The sequence below is a fragment of the Archocentrus centrarchus genome, chromosome 21 (genome assembly GCF_007364275.1).
Source record: "Archocentrus centrarchus isolate MPI-CPG fArcCen1 chromosome 21, fArcCen1, whole genome shotgun sequence".
In the NCBI taxonomy this organism is placed as follows: domain Eukaryota; kingdom Metazoa; phylum Chordata; class Actinopteri; order Cichliformes; family Cichlidae; genus Archocentrus; species Archocentrus centrarchus.
In genome coordinates, this window is record NC_044366.1 from 25,226,099 (window position 1) to 25,240,880 (window position 14,782).

General features: G+C 40.5%; 1 protein-coding gene across 1 annotated transcript; it reads right to left on the bottom strand.

Moving 5' to 3' along the window:
* Nucleotides 1-1,315: 1,315 nt before the first annotated feature.
* On the bottom strand, nt 1,316-11,333 carry tmtc4 (transmembrane O-mannosyltransferase targeting cadherins 4). Its single transcript, XM_030758892.1, has 18 exons — nt 10,914-11,333; nt 10,606-10,807; nt 10,403-10,518; nt 8,047-8,263; nt 7,028-7,115; nt 6,746-6,846; nt 6,429-6,521; nt 6,071-6,232; nt 5,582-5,784; nt 5,114-5,288; nt 4,620-4,751; nt 4,411-4,490; nt 4,210-4,317; nt 3,971-4,112; nt 3,425-3,539; nt 2,002-2,114; nt 1,797-1,866; nt 1,316-1,573 (listed from the first exon to the last, which is right to left on the bottom strand). The coding sequence occupies exons 2-18, from the start codon at nt 10,765-10,767 to the stop codon at nt 1,425-1,427; spliced, it is 2,226 nt and encodes a 741-aa protein (XP_030614752.1). The 5' UTR covers nt 10,768-10,807; nt 10,914-11,333; the 3' UTR covers nt 1,316-1,424.
* Nucleotides 11,334-14,782: the final 3,449 nt, after the last annotated feature.

The window sequence follows — 14,782 nt, forward strand, 5'->3', positions numbered from 1 at the left end:
CGGCTGATGGTTGTGTGGCCAATTGTACATCGGCGGCACTGCATGTTACATTGCATGATGAAAAATAATACGAGGGAAAAGCTTTCAGTGTTGAATGTCACTATCCAAATGTTTTTTGATCTCCTTGTGTCTGCATTCGCTCCATAGCATGAAGTCTTTTCACTGCACTGACCTTTACGAGTCTCGTTGAAATGCGTTTCATCCAGAACTAAACAATACTTTGAGCGTATGGACTGCTTTTTGTTGCACTTCCAGATATGTCTACCTAAACAAAAACAGAAGTGAGTAACAAAGTCATTTCCTCACGTGACATCGGTTGCATATTTAAGAGCTCATATATACAGAGGATATTGATGGTCCTGTGTGCTGTGGCCTCATCCCCTCATGTTATCAGTAACATCTTCCAAGCATCAAAGCATCAACTGCTGTATTGTACTTTATGTGTAAACAAACTTAGCAGCCCCTAAAGCAAAGCCATACCACCCCACCGCAGCTTCAAAAGTTTCCTGCGAGCTGTAGGAAGCAGGTGAAAAAATAGAAGTGGGTTGAACTCTGACCCTGGGTGCACACTTGTTGACTGATGTTTCACACTGGGGTTGCCTTTTCCCTCTGCAGCACTCTTCAAGAGAAGCAGGCCTATGAGTGAGTATGTGTGTGTGCGTGCACGCATACACCCCCGGGGAGATCATCTCCGTCTCCCTTTGAAGGTTCTGTGCTATAGAGCTGTTTTCATACAGCACCGGCCATGAGTTTCCTGTCTCGGCTGACCCCTCATCTTCTTCTGGATACTTGAGAAAAACGTCCCAGCAGAAACACCTTTCTCCCATTAACTGCAGAGGTGACAGGAGCAGTAGGGAGGCGGGGGGGGGCCTCATAGGGCGATCCCACTCAGAAACAAAGAGATGGGCATTAACAAACACTTACAGTATGGCCACATGCAGACTAGCATTCATGCTCAAAACTAAATCAGCTTTTGAGTGTAGGGATGTTGGGAACTCCTGAAAAAGGGCCAACCCAAATAAATGTAACAACAGATCCTCTGCATGTGCATGGTGCTCTGTCCAGCTGACACAACATAGGGTCAGAGATGAAAAGAGAATGGGGTTCAACATGGATCAGGTCCACATGGCCCTCAAATGGGGCAACAAAACAGCACGGCGTAGGAGACAATGTAGCCAGCACAGGCATGCAACACTCCTAAACAAGCCACAGATGATATATATATATATATATATATATATATATATATATATATATATATATTTTTTTTTTTTTTTTAAAGAACAGAACTAAAGCTTGATAAACAGATTTTGGTCTTTATTTCCAAATGTTTCAAAGCCAAAATTAGAGTGAACTCAAATAATATCAAGTGAAACAATGGAAAAAATTTGTTCTTCAGTAGGCAGGAGTCAAAGTGGGTTCCCTCAGGGTGTGTTGCGTTTAAGTTGGTCCAGTTTGCGTCGCAGCATGTTGTAGTTGTCTCTGGTCCCAGGAGCCTCAGGGTCCAACTTTAGAGAAAGCTCATAGTGTTTCTTTGCCAGATCCAGCTTCCCCCAGCGATGATACAACACAGCTGAGGAAGGAACAAAAAAAATAAATAAATAAAAGCAGAAAAAGAAAGCTGCTTTAAGCTGAGAAGCTGCAGTGATTCTAATTCTATTCATTTAGCTCATTCAATGCAGGTAGACTCCACAATATTACTTCTGCTAGCAAGCATAAATATTCTTTTTGCTTCTGAGTGCTTGGAAGCTCTCGGCAACACTGTAACATATGTGACACAACCAAAATCGTCTTACCTAAATTTCCATGGCAACTAGCAGCATTTGGGTTGATCCGGAGGGCGTGAAGAAAGAAGCCCTCTGACTCCTGAGATAAAACAAAGGGAGGAGGGGAAAAAAAAAAAAAAAAACATTCTGAATTGTCTTTACTAGTCCAAGTCCTATATGAGAGCAGACAGTACTGTAAAGCATAAAATCTTTACAATGCATACTGTTTACTGACCTTATATTTTTGTAATTTCCCCAGGACATTAGCCAATGAAAACATGATGGTGTGGTCGTTGGGGAGGACTCTCAGAGCCTCTCGGCCGATCAGCTCTGCTTGACCCAAGTTACCTCACAGACAGAACAGAAAATTACCACTATAGTCAGACAATAAAATCAAAGTACAACCTATGGCTTTGGGCACATGCTCAAATGTATTTAGTGTAATCTACACAGCAAGGCAGGCAACATTTCTGCAACAAAGCTTGTTAACAGTTCAAATCATGAGGATTCAGTAAAAGATGCTGTCCTACATTAGTGTGTTTCAGACTGTTAAAAACACAAATTCAAAGATACAGCTAATACACAGAGAGTCTGACTGTGTGCGCTTTATTTGTCAGCAGTATCTAGAGCAGAGTTTTTCTCTCTCCACACATGGAGGATTGGTTTAGTCTCCTAATTAAGGATGAACACAAGGCCCACTGGGTTATTGATCTCTGTCACAGATCCGTCTGATGTCTGGCCAGAAATGGAGAGAGACAGACAGACAGAGAAACAGAGGGCAAAACAATGGCAGTCATGTCCTGAGTCATGGCCCGTGCCCTTCAGACAGCTCGGCAACACGCGACTACATGCGCGGCTGTGTGGGTCTGCCTAAATTTACACTGATTCGGTCTTTTGTTTGTGTAATGATCAAAACAAAGAAGGAGGGGCCAAGACCAAAGAGAAAACAATATTCCCAGTTCCTCACTTTTTCAAAATGACACCTATTGTTCTTCTTTTATCTCTCTCTCTCTTTTTTTTTTTTTTTTTTGTTTGGAGTGGAGCTGGGGAGATGGGTAGAATTATTTCTGTCAGATTTGGGGAACAAATGCGGTGGGGGAACCTCTGAGGGGGCGCTGTTCTGGCTGTGCTTGCCCACGTTTGATCAGGAACATACTGGGCCCTGATTGGACAGTTCCAGTACCCTCCTGGGAGACTCCGCCCCCACGGGAGCAGCTTCTGACAAAACGGCTCGAGCGTTTGGAAATCAGAGCATTCTCCACACGGCAGGGAAGACTGCCTTCAAAACTCACAACACAAAGCTTTAATACATAAATTTCAAGCATTGCTGATTCCTGCTCTTCCGGTCTAATCTTGTTGGCCATTTAGATTTCCTGCCTTCCCAAAATAACAACACTTTGTTTCTTGGCTGTGAATCCTGTAACAAAGTGCAGCCACAAAAGAGTTTTTTTTTTTTTTTAAAGTAAAGTGACTCATATTCAGCTAAATTCACAAAAGGGTGAATGTTATTAGTTATTGGTTTTAACAACAACAAACACTTCTTATAAAAGCATCACATAAAACATTAAAATAACTGTACTCTAGTGTTTGGTGAAGTTTGTGTATTAAAACATGGACGTGTGTGTCTGTGTGTGTGAGCATGTGCACTTTTCCACTACCAGTGTTGTCCAGCAGAATGACCATGTTGTTCCAAGCCAGGCTGTGGTCTGGCTTTAACACAGTCGCGTTCCTCCACGCATTTAGGGCATCCAGGTGTCTGTTCTGGTCAGCATACTGTCATGAAATAAGAGGCACAGAAAATTATTTTGAATTCAAGGCATGTTTCTATTTTTTTTTTGGCCTCGGCATGCATGTAACTAGATCTGGATGATGTGCGACACTGGTTTGTGTGGTGTGTCATGTGGGACGCCTCACAACATGTTATAATTTTTTGGGGCTCTTGTCAATAATTTCCTCCCTCAGGCTGACCAATATAAACATGCCAAAGGAACAATCTTGACAATATATAAATGAAACTGAAATGGATGAAGAAGAGAAAGTGTTTGGTTGCAACTGTGCGTTTGCTTTCTGCTTCATGTAGGAGTGTAGTCTGTCTTGTCTCTGTTTTTTGATAATAGCTTACTCTCACTCAGCGACAATGATAATGAGCAAAGATATTGCGCAGTCTGAGCCGGCACACGATTAGTAACATCCTGGACCCTCACCAAGCGTCCCAGATTATAGTAGCAGTCTGGGTATTTTCTCCGGAAGCGGATGGCGTTCCAGTAACTCTTCTCTGCTTCCTCAAACTTCTGCAAGCTGTTCTGAACTATACCCAGATTCATCCAAGCTGCAGCAAAATCAGGTCTGCACAGATTTAAAAAGAAAACAAAGTGCTCAACAGGGAGTTGAAATCTGTTAAAAGACCTGTTGTTGGTTTATACTTTGATGTTAGACAACACACTGAATGGAAACAGCTTTAGACAATAGCTGCTCTGCTTCCACGAGTTCATTTTTCTCCTTCAGGATATTCCCCAGGTTGTTCATTGCATGGACATACGTAGGATGTAGCCTGAAAGCCATAAACAGCATACGACAAACAAGTCAATATCTGGTTCCTGTGTTAGAAATGCATTAGCCTGTCATTGCTTGTAAGGACACATACCTGACTGCCTCTCTGTAATATGTAATAGCAGCAGTAGTGTACCCTCTGTCAGCCAGGTTCTTACCCACATTATAATGCACCTGAGGAAACAATCATCAACACTTAGAGCATTAGGATGTGTGTATGCAAATAATCTATATTCAAAATGTGCACTAGAATAATTTACTGGCACAAACTGAAGAGGGGAAACACAAATAACTGATTTTTACCTTGGCGTTGAGTGGACAGACAGAAAGGGCGCTGGTGAAGAGGCTTTGTTCTGAACGCCACTGGTGGCTGCGGAGAGCACAGCGCACTACATGCACACAGAGCAGCGCAAGCACCATGACGCACAGCAACTTCTGTACAAAGAAAAAAGGAGCCATTAAACAGCCAAGTACTGTAAAACATTACAATATTAAGCTTGAAGTCAAATGATGTGTGACACAGAATTAATAGGCTACAAAATGTATTTCTGTAGCACATGGACACCACCTGCTGTCATCATCCCTTTATAGATAAGTCATTAGACATTTCTCATATCTGTACCTTCCCTCTATCAGGAGTTACTGAATTATCAAAGCTGGTTTTGAAAACAGATTTTGAGTTTAAAAATCAAGACCATGCAACCTGATGACTTTATAAAATGAATCTTTACTGGAAACTGTTCAAGTTGTGGTGTCCTTTGATTTAATGCAATCTTTTTATTATCGTTTAGGCCTACCCTGTATTTGGACCAACGGCAGAAGCAGTGTCCTAAAGAGTATGCCAGCAGCAGGCAGTAGCCGGCTGAAGACAAGTAGAGAACTCTCTCAGCAATGACAAAGCCCACCCTAAAAAAAATGTTGCTCGCAGGCAGAAAAGGGACCACCAGTAGCACCAGACCCAGGGTCAAAGTCCTGGTAAGGAAAACAGAATATACACAAGTACACGACTCTCAATAAAAGGCATTTGACAATGTATGAAGATGAGATTTAGTATTGCACCCAAAAGCCATAACCCCCAGAAAATGTCGGCTGGATGCAGTCTGCACTAAATCAAGCATGAAGTCCGCTAACAGCAATCGAGATGTGGTGCTCTGGTCACGCTGCAGTGGGTACAGTCTTATAGTCACAATCGAGTGTACGTCTTTAGAGGCCAACATGTACTTCGTTTCATCTACAGCAAATCTGAGATGGCTTTCCTCACTTACCTCCTCCTCTGGCTGTCCTGTGAGCATAAGGCTTGGCTTATCAAGCCGACCAGGATGCACCAGAGCAGCAGCAGCCACACCATCCTCCAATCAGTGGCTGACTTAATGAGAGGCACACAGCCCATGGACCAATCAAAACACAGCCACCAGGGACACAGCAGCAGCCAGGCATTAAGGGAGTAGTAGTAATTATAGTTCACTATCTGCCAATCAAAAACGGAAGCGAAGAGAGCAGGGACAAAATCAGCGGAGAAAAAAAAAAAGTATTTAAATTCAAAAGCAAACACAGTGTTTAAAAATCATGAAAATTACTTGGGACAAACATAATATTAGATACTGAATTAAACTAAATTGATGAAAGAATTGAATGTATGCTTCAATAAAGCCAATTCATAATTACATAGATCAATAAGAATCATTTAAAGATGAAATTGTCTGTAATTATAATGCATGAATAAATATTGTGAAATAGACTCAAATCTTTCTTACCCTGAGGATTACATTTTCTGCAAAAGAAGCTGGGTTGTCTACTTCAGTGAAAGCTGGTGGTCCAGTTCCCATGATCCTCCAGCGTGCATAGAGCATCAGGAGTCCTCCAAGACCCATTAGAGCCAGTCGTGTAAGCAATCCCATTCGCAACAACTCACTCACCTGTCAGAAAAATATTACCATTTGTCACTTACAATTAAAAATCTATAGCTCGTTAGTTACTTTCAGGCACTGTGTAATGGCTAATGTACTGAATTTCTTTATATAGACAATGCATGTAATGTGACATAAATCATACAAAGGAGTGTATAATTTATGACAGAAAAGCAGGGGGAGGGTTGTACAAAATCTAACTCACATCAAATGATTTCTTCCTAAGGAGTAGCCTCTGGCTGAGTTCATACACATTAACATTACAGATCAGGAGGACATCAAAGGCAGCATTCACACCCTGAAGGAAAATGCATAGAAAAAGAAGGAGAAATGGCATTTAAATGCATATAGGTCAGCAACAAAATGAATTAACTCATTTCATATACGTAAAAAAATACGAGACTTATTTTTATGCAAGCACATATTACAATAGGATGGCGAGATCGAGCCTATTCCGGTTAGTAATACTGGACAGAATGAAATCATCACTTCTAAAAATGACCTTACAGAAAGACTTCATACCAAGACAGTGATGCCTTGTTCTTTACAGAGCATTGCTGCAGCACACAGCAAGAGGCTGACCACAAACCACTGGAGAGAAAACCTGTCATCTCTGTCACTCCCTGAGAACACACAGCCAAAACCAAGCTGGTTAGAGACAGGAAAGGATTGAAATGTGTGTGTTCAGACAGATGCATCGAATGCGGATCGATAATGTTTTGATGCTAGCGACATATGGAAAGGGCGTTGTACAGTATAGAATTACTGTGTACCTAAAGAGTAATACTCGTGTTAGATACGTACCTTTGTTAAAAGCTTTGCAGTAGGTGAGGAAAGAGAGCTGGAAGAAGAGTGCGCATAAAAGGTCTGCTCGGCCCACTATGCCAGCGACCTTATAGAGATATAGAGAGAAAACGGAGAGAAATTCCAAGACATTAAAAGACGTGATACATAAGACAGGAAGAACCAATTTAACTATGAAATGCACTTTAAGAAACATTATCTTGTAAACCACTTTATAAATGATTTCATTTTGCTACACATGCACCGTAACATATTCAGTTTTGCGCAGTGCATCCAGTTACAAAAGGAAGCTTATTAAAAGAGCTCAAAAGAAACTCTCATTACCAGTGTGGCATGTTGGTGTGTGTGTTCTATACAGTGTGTGTGTGTAAAGTATGATTGGCATCCTGTGGTCGCCTGCTTTGATACATACAGCAGGCCCAAGCAGACAGACTGCCTCCCTCCCTCCCCCCCCAGGTCTTACCAAGTCCTTGCCCTGCATGATTAAAGGGAAATGGACAGGGAATTGCTGCTTTCCAGCAAAAAACACATAAGGGCAGGTCAATAAGCATCCCAACATGGCTAATAGTCAGGTCGTGTTACTGCACACACCTTGACCTGCATTCCCAGCTGAGATGGGCATTTGTTCTTGGCATGGAACTACTGGATGCTCTGGATTCATGTGTCATGATGCCATATTGTTGTAGAGAATTCACGTTTTTGGCAAAGGTTTATTTGTGGCCCAAAATCAAAACTATCTTATTGAGGTGCACAGCTCCATAGCAGTAACAACCCAACCAAGTCCAAATAAAAACCTGGAGCTGACTTAAGAACTTCTACATCAGGATGGAGAAAAAAAACAAAAAACTGATGTAAATCTTACTATGATGATTGTAGCATATGTATGTATATATGTTGGTATGAAGTTAGCTGTAGAACTATACAGGAAATCACTGATGATGTTACTGCTTACCGAAACATTTCACTGACTGTATACTTATAAGATTGTGCATATAAATAAACACTTGAACTCTACTTACACTTTCGGTGTGAACTGGGTGTGCAGCAAAGAAGATGGCGGCAAGCAGAGAGGTCTTGGGAGCATGGTTCAGTATCCTGCCCTTCTCATCATAGGCCAGTCCACCAATAAGTACAGCAAACACATCAATCATAAGTGCAGATATGACAGCATGGAGGATGATGTTCAGCACATGGAAGCCAACAGGGTGAAGGCCTCCCACTACGAGGTAGTTCAACCTACAACAGCGAGACAAGAGAAAAACCTAATGCTGAATGCAGCAGGTGAAGGAAAGTATATCCGTGAGGAGGGGGGAAGCTGTTATAAAGCTGTAATATGTCCCATTGGCGTCATCATGTTACATAATTATTAACTGCAGTGTTATATACAGAGAATACAGCCAAGAATCTTGATATACGAAAGCAAGGGTGAGAGAAAAAGCTGTGACCCCCAATCAGCCTGTTTCCACTGGTTTCACAAGGTGATGTAATCAATTTACAACAGCTACAAACTGCAAGTGATGAACACATCAAAATCAAACTGATATAGCAGCAGTGTTACTGTTTGTTGTGTTTCCCCTGTGGTGAATTTTAAGTAGCTGATGGCAATGTTTGACTAGAGAAGGCTGCTACTTGAGTCTGCTGTTATCCAGCAGCCTCAAGAAGCAGTATTTGCTGTTTTTTTTAAAGAATGGAGTTGTTTTGAGTTTACCAACCATCTCTGAACTGTGCCCTGCAGTTTTTAGGGGCTGAAGTACCTTTTTCCCCACCCTGAAAACATCCTTGAAAGAGATACTACAGAGAGAGTTCCTGCTGTCAGAACATGCACAGAGGTAATGACTGACCTAAAATATTGTGCAAGTTCCTGCAGTAAGAAGTAACCTACAGAAGCAGTATGAAGCAGTCAAGTCCTTACTGTGGAAAAGTGCTGACAGGAACTATGTAGAGGTGTTCAACAATTAACAGAGCAGCAAGTATTTTAAAAGTGAAGTTTTAACATTAGCGGCTGCAATCACATGCACATATTTAGAATTCTGACTGAGCTCATTTGGATTGAAGGTTTCAGGTCATCTGTGCACATGGGATGTGATCTAATGTGGTTTGGTATTTAGATGCACTGCCACATTAAATCAATCCAGTGCAACATGTAAAAATGGTGAATGTCATGCATTTTTCTTTCTCAACAGCCGTGTTAACTTTTTGTCACGTTTAATCAGCTAAATAAATATATACTCACCAGGCACTTTACTAGGTACTGTTCAACATAATAATACAAATATATAATCAGCCAATCACATGACAGTAAGTCAATGCAATGTAGACGTGTTCAAGATGTCCTGCTGAAGTATTTCAGAAACTGCTTATCTACTGGGATTTTCCCACAGAACCACCTCTAGGGTTTACAGAGAATGGTCTAAAGAAAAAGAAAATATCTAGTGCGTGGCACTTCTCTGGCCAAAAAAAGTCTTGTTGATGCCAGGGGAGAATGGCCAGACTGCTTCAATCTGAGAGCAAGGCTGATGAGTCTTGATTTCTACTGCCACATTCGGATGGTAGGGTCAGAATTTGGTGTAAACAACATGAAGGCATGGACCTATCCTGCTTTGCATGAACAGTTCAGGCTGGTAGTGGTGGTGCAATGGTGTGGGTAAGGTATTTTCTTAATCCTTAGCACCAACTGAGCATCATTTAAGCACCACAGTCTACATGAGTATGGCTGCTGACCATGTTCATCCCTTTATGACCACAGTGTACCCAGCTTCTCAAGGCTGCTTCCAGCAGGATAATACACCATGTCAGAAAGCTCAAATCAACTCAAATTGTATTCTTAAACATGAGCATTGTCATTTGAGTACAGTGAATGAGTTCACTGTATTCAAATGGCCTCCACAGTCAACTGATGGTGGGATGTGGGATGCGGTGGAACAGGAGATGAGCATCATGGAATTGCAGGCGACAAATCTGCAACAACTGTGTGATGCTGTCATGTTAATATGGGCCAAAATCTCTGAGGAATGTTTCAAGCACCTTGTTGAATCTGTGTCATGAAGACTTAAGGTAGTTCCAAAGGCAAAAGGTGGCTCAGACTAGGGCTAGCAAAGTGTACCTAATAAAGTGGCAGATGAGAACGTATAGGTATTTTCAGTGCAGTAACGTTTTTAATTCTTTTAGAAGTCACAATTAAAACAAACTTGACGCAGAGAATCAGTTCAGCTTACTGAAAGCATTCTTTGTAAAGAAATTCATAACACTTCATAAGGAGACATGCAGAGAGAGTGGCTTATGCACAAAACTGGCTTATGAAAAGTTTTGAAGCACACCTTCACAACCAAAATGTAAATCATTGTGGACGTCCACACCTTGACAAGGACTCCTTACCTAAATGTAAGGACAGTGAGAGGTCGGTAGGATTTGTGGCTAGAGTTGCTACTCAGGTTGGTTCCCCAGAAGTCATTGGTCCAGATGTTGCTTAGGGATGTTGTTGGTCGCAAGTCCTGCAACCACAAACACAAAGAGAGTGACAGTTTTTGCAAGTGCAAGTCTGCAAGTGGAATGAAGCTGTTGATGAATGAAAAACTTGCCTTGTTGTTAACAATTGCTTCAGAATCATCAAATACAAACTCTCCGTCATAACTGTTAATGAAGCACAGGAGTGCCACCAGGGCAACAGTGACCTTGGCCTGAACTGGAGCAAGCTTTGGTAGGGGTATATGGTGATCCCAGTACACTTCAGTCAATGCCATAGTGCACTGCTGGCTCTTTGGTCAGTCTGTTTCATTATCCCTGAAGAGAAGAGATGGGTGCAGGAAGTCGTATCGCGTCAGGCAGTAAATACTGATAACTGCGTAATTAACACAGCAAAGTCTTTGTACAAAAGTTGGATACACACCTTGTCGTCTTAGTCCATTTTTTGAGAGGTCACGGTGCTTTGTGCTCCCTCCATGCTAGCTTGTCTGCCAGATAGCTAACGGGTAAACGTTGCCTCACTCAGAGACACAACAATCGCACCTGCAAACAAACAGGTACGACAATGTGGAGATACGACAATGACGCTGTTACGGAAACATCACAGTGTAACCGGGAAGGTTGCTTCAGTTTAGCAAGCTAGCTGTGTCTTGTGACATGCTAAAATGTCTACAGCTCCGAAACAAATTACAATCGCAGAGTAGTATGGTATTACTCGTTAAGTATTTTGAATATTACGCTGAACAGTAAAGTTTCTGAACCACACAGCACAGTCCTGGCAGGGTACGGACAGCGAACTCGAGGCTGTAAACAAACGTACACGCCAGGGTAAACTACTTCCTATTTAGCGTCACAGTCACGTGTTCAGTTTCAACCAATACCTGTTGCTAAAAGAATGAGGCGAGCGTGCAGAGTTATGTACCAGAAGTAGAAAGCGCTCTAAAGACATTAAACGTACCTTAACATGTTCCAATAATATCCGACACAGGAGTCTAACAGTGAATGTAGGTCAACGTTTGTAATTAAAGTGCTCCGTCTTACTGGAAAAACTTACATTTTATTTTGAAGTGTCTCACACTGGTGGCTTTGGAGATTTTTTTTTTTTTTTTTTTTTTTGGCTTAAGACGATACTTTATTTCCCCCACAGTTTGTGAATGTAAATTAGCCTTAAAGAAAGAAAGACTGAAGAAAAGTACTCTGCGCAGTTATCCATCATCCATTTTTCCTACGTATCCAATTCAGGGTTGTAGTCTATCTAAGCTGTCACAGGGTTAGAGGCAGGGTACAGCTTGAACAGGTTGCCAATCTGTCGCAGGTCTCTGCCCAGTTATACCAGAATTCAATTCAATTCAATTTTATTTATATAGCACCAAATCACAGCAATAGTTGCATACAATTGTATACAATACAATACAATAACACAGAGAAAACCCCAACAACCAGCCCTAAGCTTTATCAAAAAGTCAAGTTTTAAGCTTAATCTTAAAAAGAGAGGTGTCTGCCTCCCAAATTCAAACTGGAAACTAGTTCCACAGAAGAGGGACCTGAAAGCTGAAGGCTCTGCCTCCCATTCTACTTTTAAATATGTAAGCCAGCAGTCTGAGAGCGAAGTGCTCTACTGGGTTGATATGGTACTATGAGGTCTTTAAGATAAGATGGGACCTGTGTATGCAAGACCTTGTATATAAGAAGGATTTTAAATTAAATTCTGGATTTAACAGGGAGCCAATGAGGAGAAGCCAACATGGGAGAAATCTGCTCTCTCTTTCTAGTCCCCATCAGTACTCTTGCTGCAGCATTTTGAATCATCTGAAGGCTTTTCATGGACTTTTAGGACAGCCCAATAGTAATAAATTACAATAGTCCAGCCTAGAAGTAATAAATGCATGAAATGGCTTTTCAGCAGCACTCTGAGACAAGATGTTTCTAATTTTAGAGATATTGCACAAATGCAAGCAAGCAGTTCTACATATTTGCTTAATATGTGCATTGAAGGACATATCCTGGTCAAAAATGACTCCAAGATTCCTCACAGTGTTACTGGAGGCCAAGGTAATGCCATCCAGAGTAAGTACACGGTTAAATACCACGTTTCTAAGAATTGTAGGGCTGAGTACAGTAACCTCAGTTTTATCTCAATTTAGAAGCAGGAAATTAGAGGTAGTTCAGTAACTAATTGGTGTGTGTCATCTGGTTTCATGGATCAATAAAGATAGGTATCATCTGCATAGCAATAAGAAATATACACTGTGCCTTCTAATAATACTGCCTCAGGGAAGCATGTATTATGTAAATAGAATTGGTCCTAGCACAAAACCCTGTGGAACTTCATAATTAACTTTAGTGTGTGAAGAAGACTCCCCATTTACATGAACAAACTGGAGTCTAGTAGATAGATATGATTCAAACCACTGCAGCACAGTATCTTTAATACCTACGGCATGTTTCAATATCTGTAATAAAATATTTTGGCCAGCATTAATTGGCTTTACTATATTAGGAGCAGCCCATTTGCTGGTGTCTGTGACCCTAAAGGAAGAGCACTTTACAGCTCAAGATTTCCAGAGGTGAAGTTCACAGTTGTACCTTTTTCTCCATTAATAGCTTTTGTTAGAAGTGTTGCAAAAGGCTGCTTTGCAGTTGATAAAGAATTTGAATTTTCTGGTGTGTTTACATATATTTGGGTTCTGAGATACACTGGGACACTTAAAAGGTAGTGGAAAACAATGTTGATGCAATGTCAAATTTCACCATATAAGCTATGATTGCTGTAAAAAATACTGATTCAAAGGAGAATTTTCATATTTTAATTTAGTAACCTGGTAACCTGGTTTAGTAACCATAATCCAAATTCTTTTTCTTTTCTTTTCTTTTTCTGCTGTCCTACAGTTCAGGCTATATTTTGGCCTGTAGACCATAGACTGGCTTGCTTTCTAATGTGGACACTGCATTGAGGAGAACAGACTGGCTCCACACAGTGAAGCATCTCATTAATTGGATTATGAATAAAGTATCCATGATCAGCTCTTCCACTCTAGCTCAGGTGTCATGTAGCCATGAAACCAAACCCTTTCCAGGTTCATACAAAAGGGGCTTTAGCTGGAATTTGTCTTTAATAATGAAGCACTGTCTTGGTAATTGGAGAGACCTGGTTTAATTTAAGTTTTATGTAAAACATTACCAATCACACATGTTACATTAGGATAAGTACATATGAATAATAGAATTTTTGATGCTGGCTTTTTGTTGCAATGACATGTCTGAGAAGAGAACAGCACAATTTTTAATGGTATTAGCAATTCATGTTCTTTTTTTCTGTGACAAGTCAATTTTTTTTTTTGCTCTGCAAAGGTCTGTTAATTTTGTCTTTTTCTTCAACTATGACTATTTTTTCTTTCTTTTTCGAATGTATCTTTGTTCCTCCTTTGACATTCTTATTCAGTTTAGCAACTCCCGCTGGTTCAGCCTTTGACACAATGTAATAATCCAGTCATTGATTGTCAATCCTTGTTTCAGTTTTGCAGAGCAGCTGAAACGTCAGATCAGAGACCAGTGCAAAACAGTGGCAGCATTTCAGTTTTGCATGTAAAAGGCAAAGAAAAGTTACAATCTGTCATGTGTCTGCAATTTAGTAACTTGTTTACTACCTTAAGTTGTGAATTTGTGAAAGCATTAGACTGCAAACTGATACGGAGGTTTGTTACAGTATGACTAAAAGGGAGGGCAATTTGTTTTTGGTTATTTGGTCATGCAAATGATACAGTGGCTTCAATTATAGGAAGGAGGAGTAATCATTCCTGCATGTAATGTGTTTTTTAATCAAAGCATTATGCATGTGTTTGTGGTTTCATGTTGAGATAAGTATTTATTGTAAAGTATAAAGGAAGATAGTCAGGCTTTTTTGTTTTTTACTTAAATTAGTAAAAAACAAAAAATGGCATCATATACACACATCATCTCAAAATAGTGACGTTTTTTAGCAAAGGCAAGGAGACTGCAAAGCATACAAAATCACCTAGTGTCACTTGGAGCTTGCTGGTTGGTTGCTTTCAATATGTTTTTGGGCACAGAAAATGTAATTTCTTTCCCCTTGAATTAGCAAGCTCATATTGAGCAAAGATATATAAGTAACATAATCCATTATATATACTAGCATACACAATATGAAACACAGTATATCATATGTAAGTTTCACCAAGTCACAGTTTTTAATAGGTATAGGTTTTGTATATTTTTCATCTCAAACACCAGTCATAAAATTATACTGTCAATGTTTTCATGTGAAGATAAGTG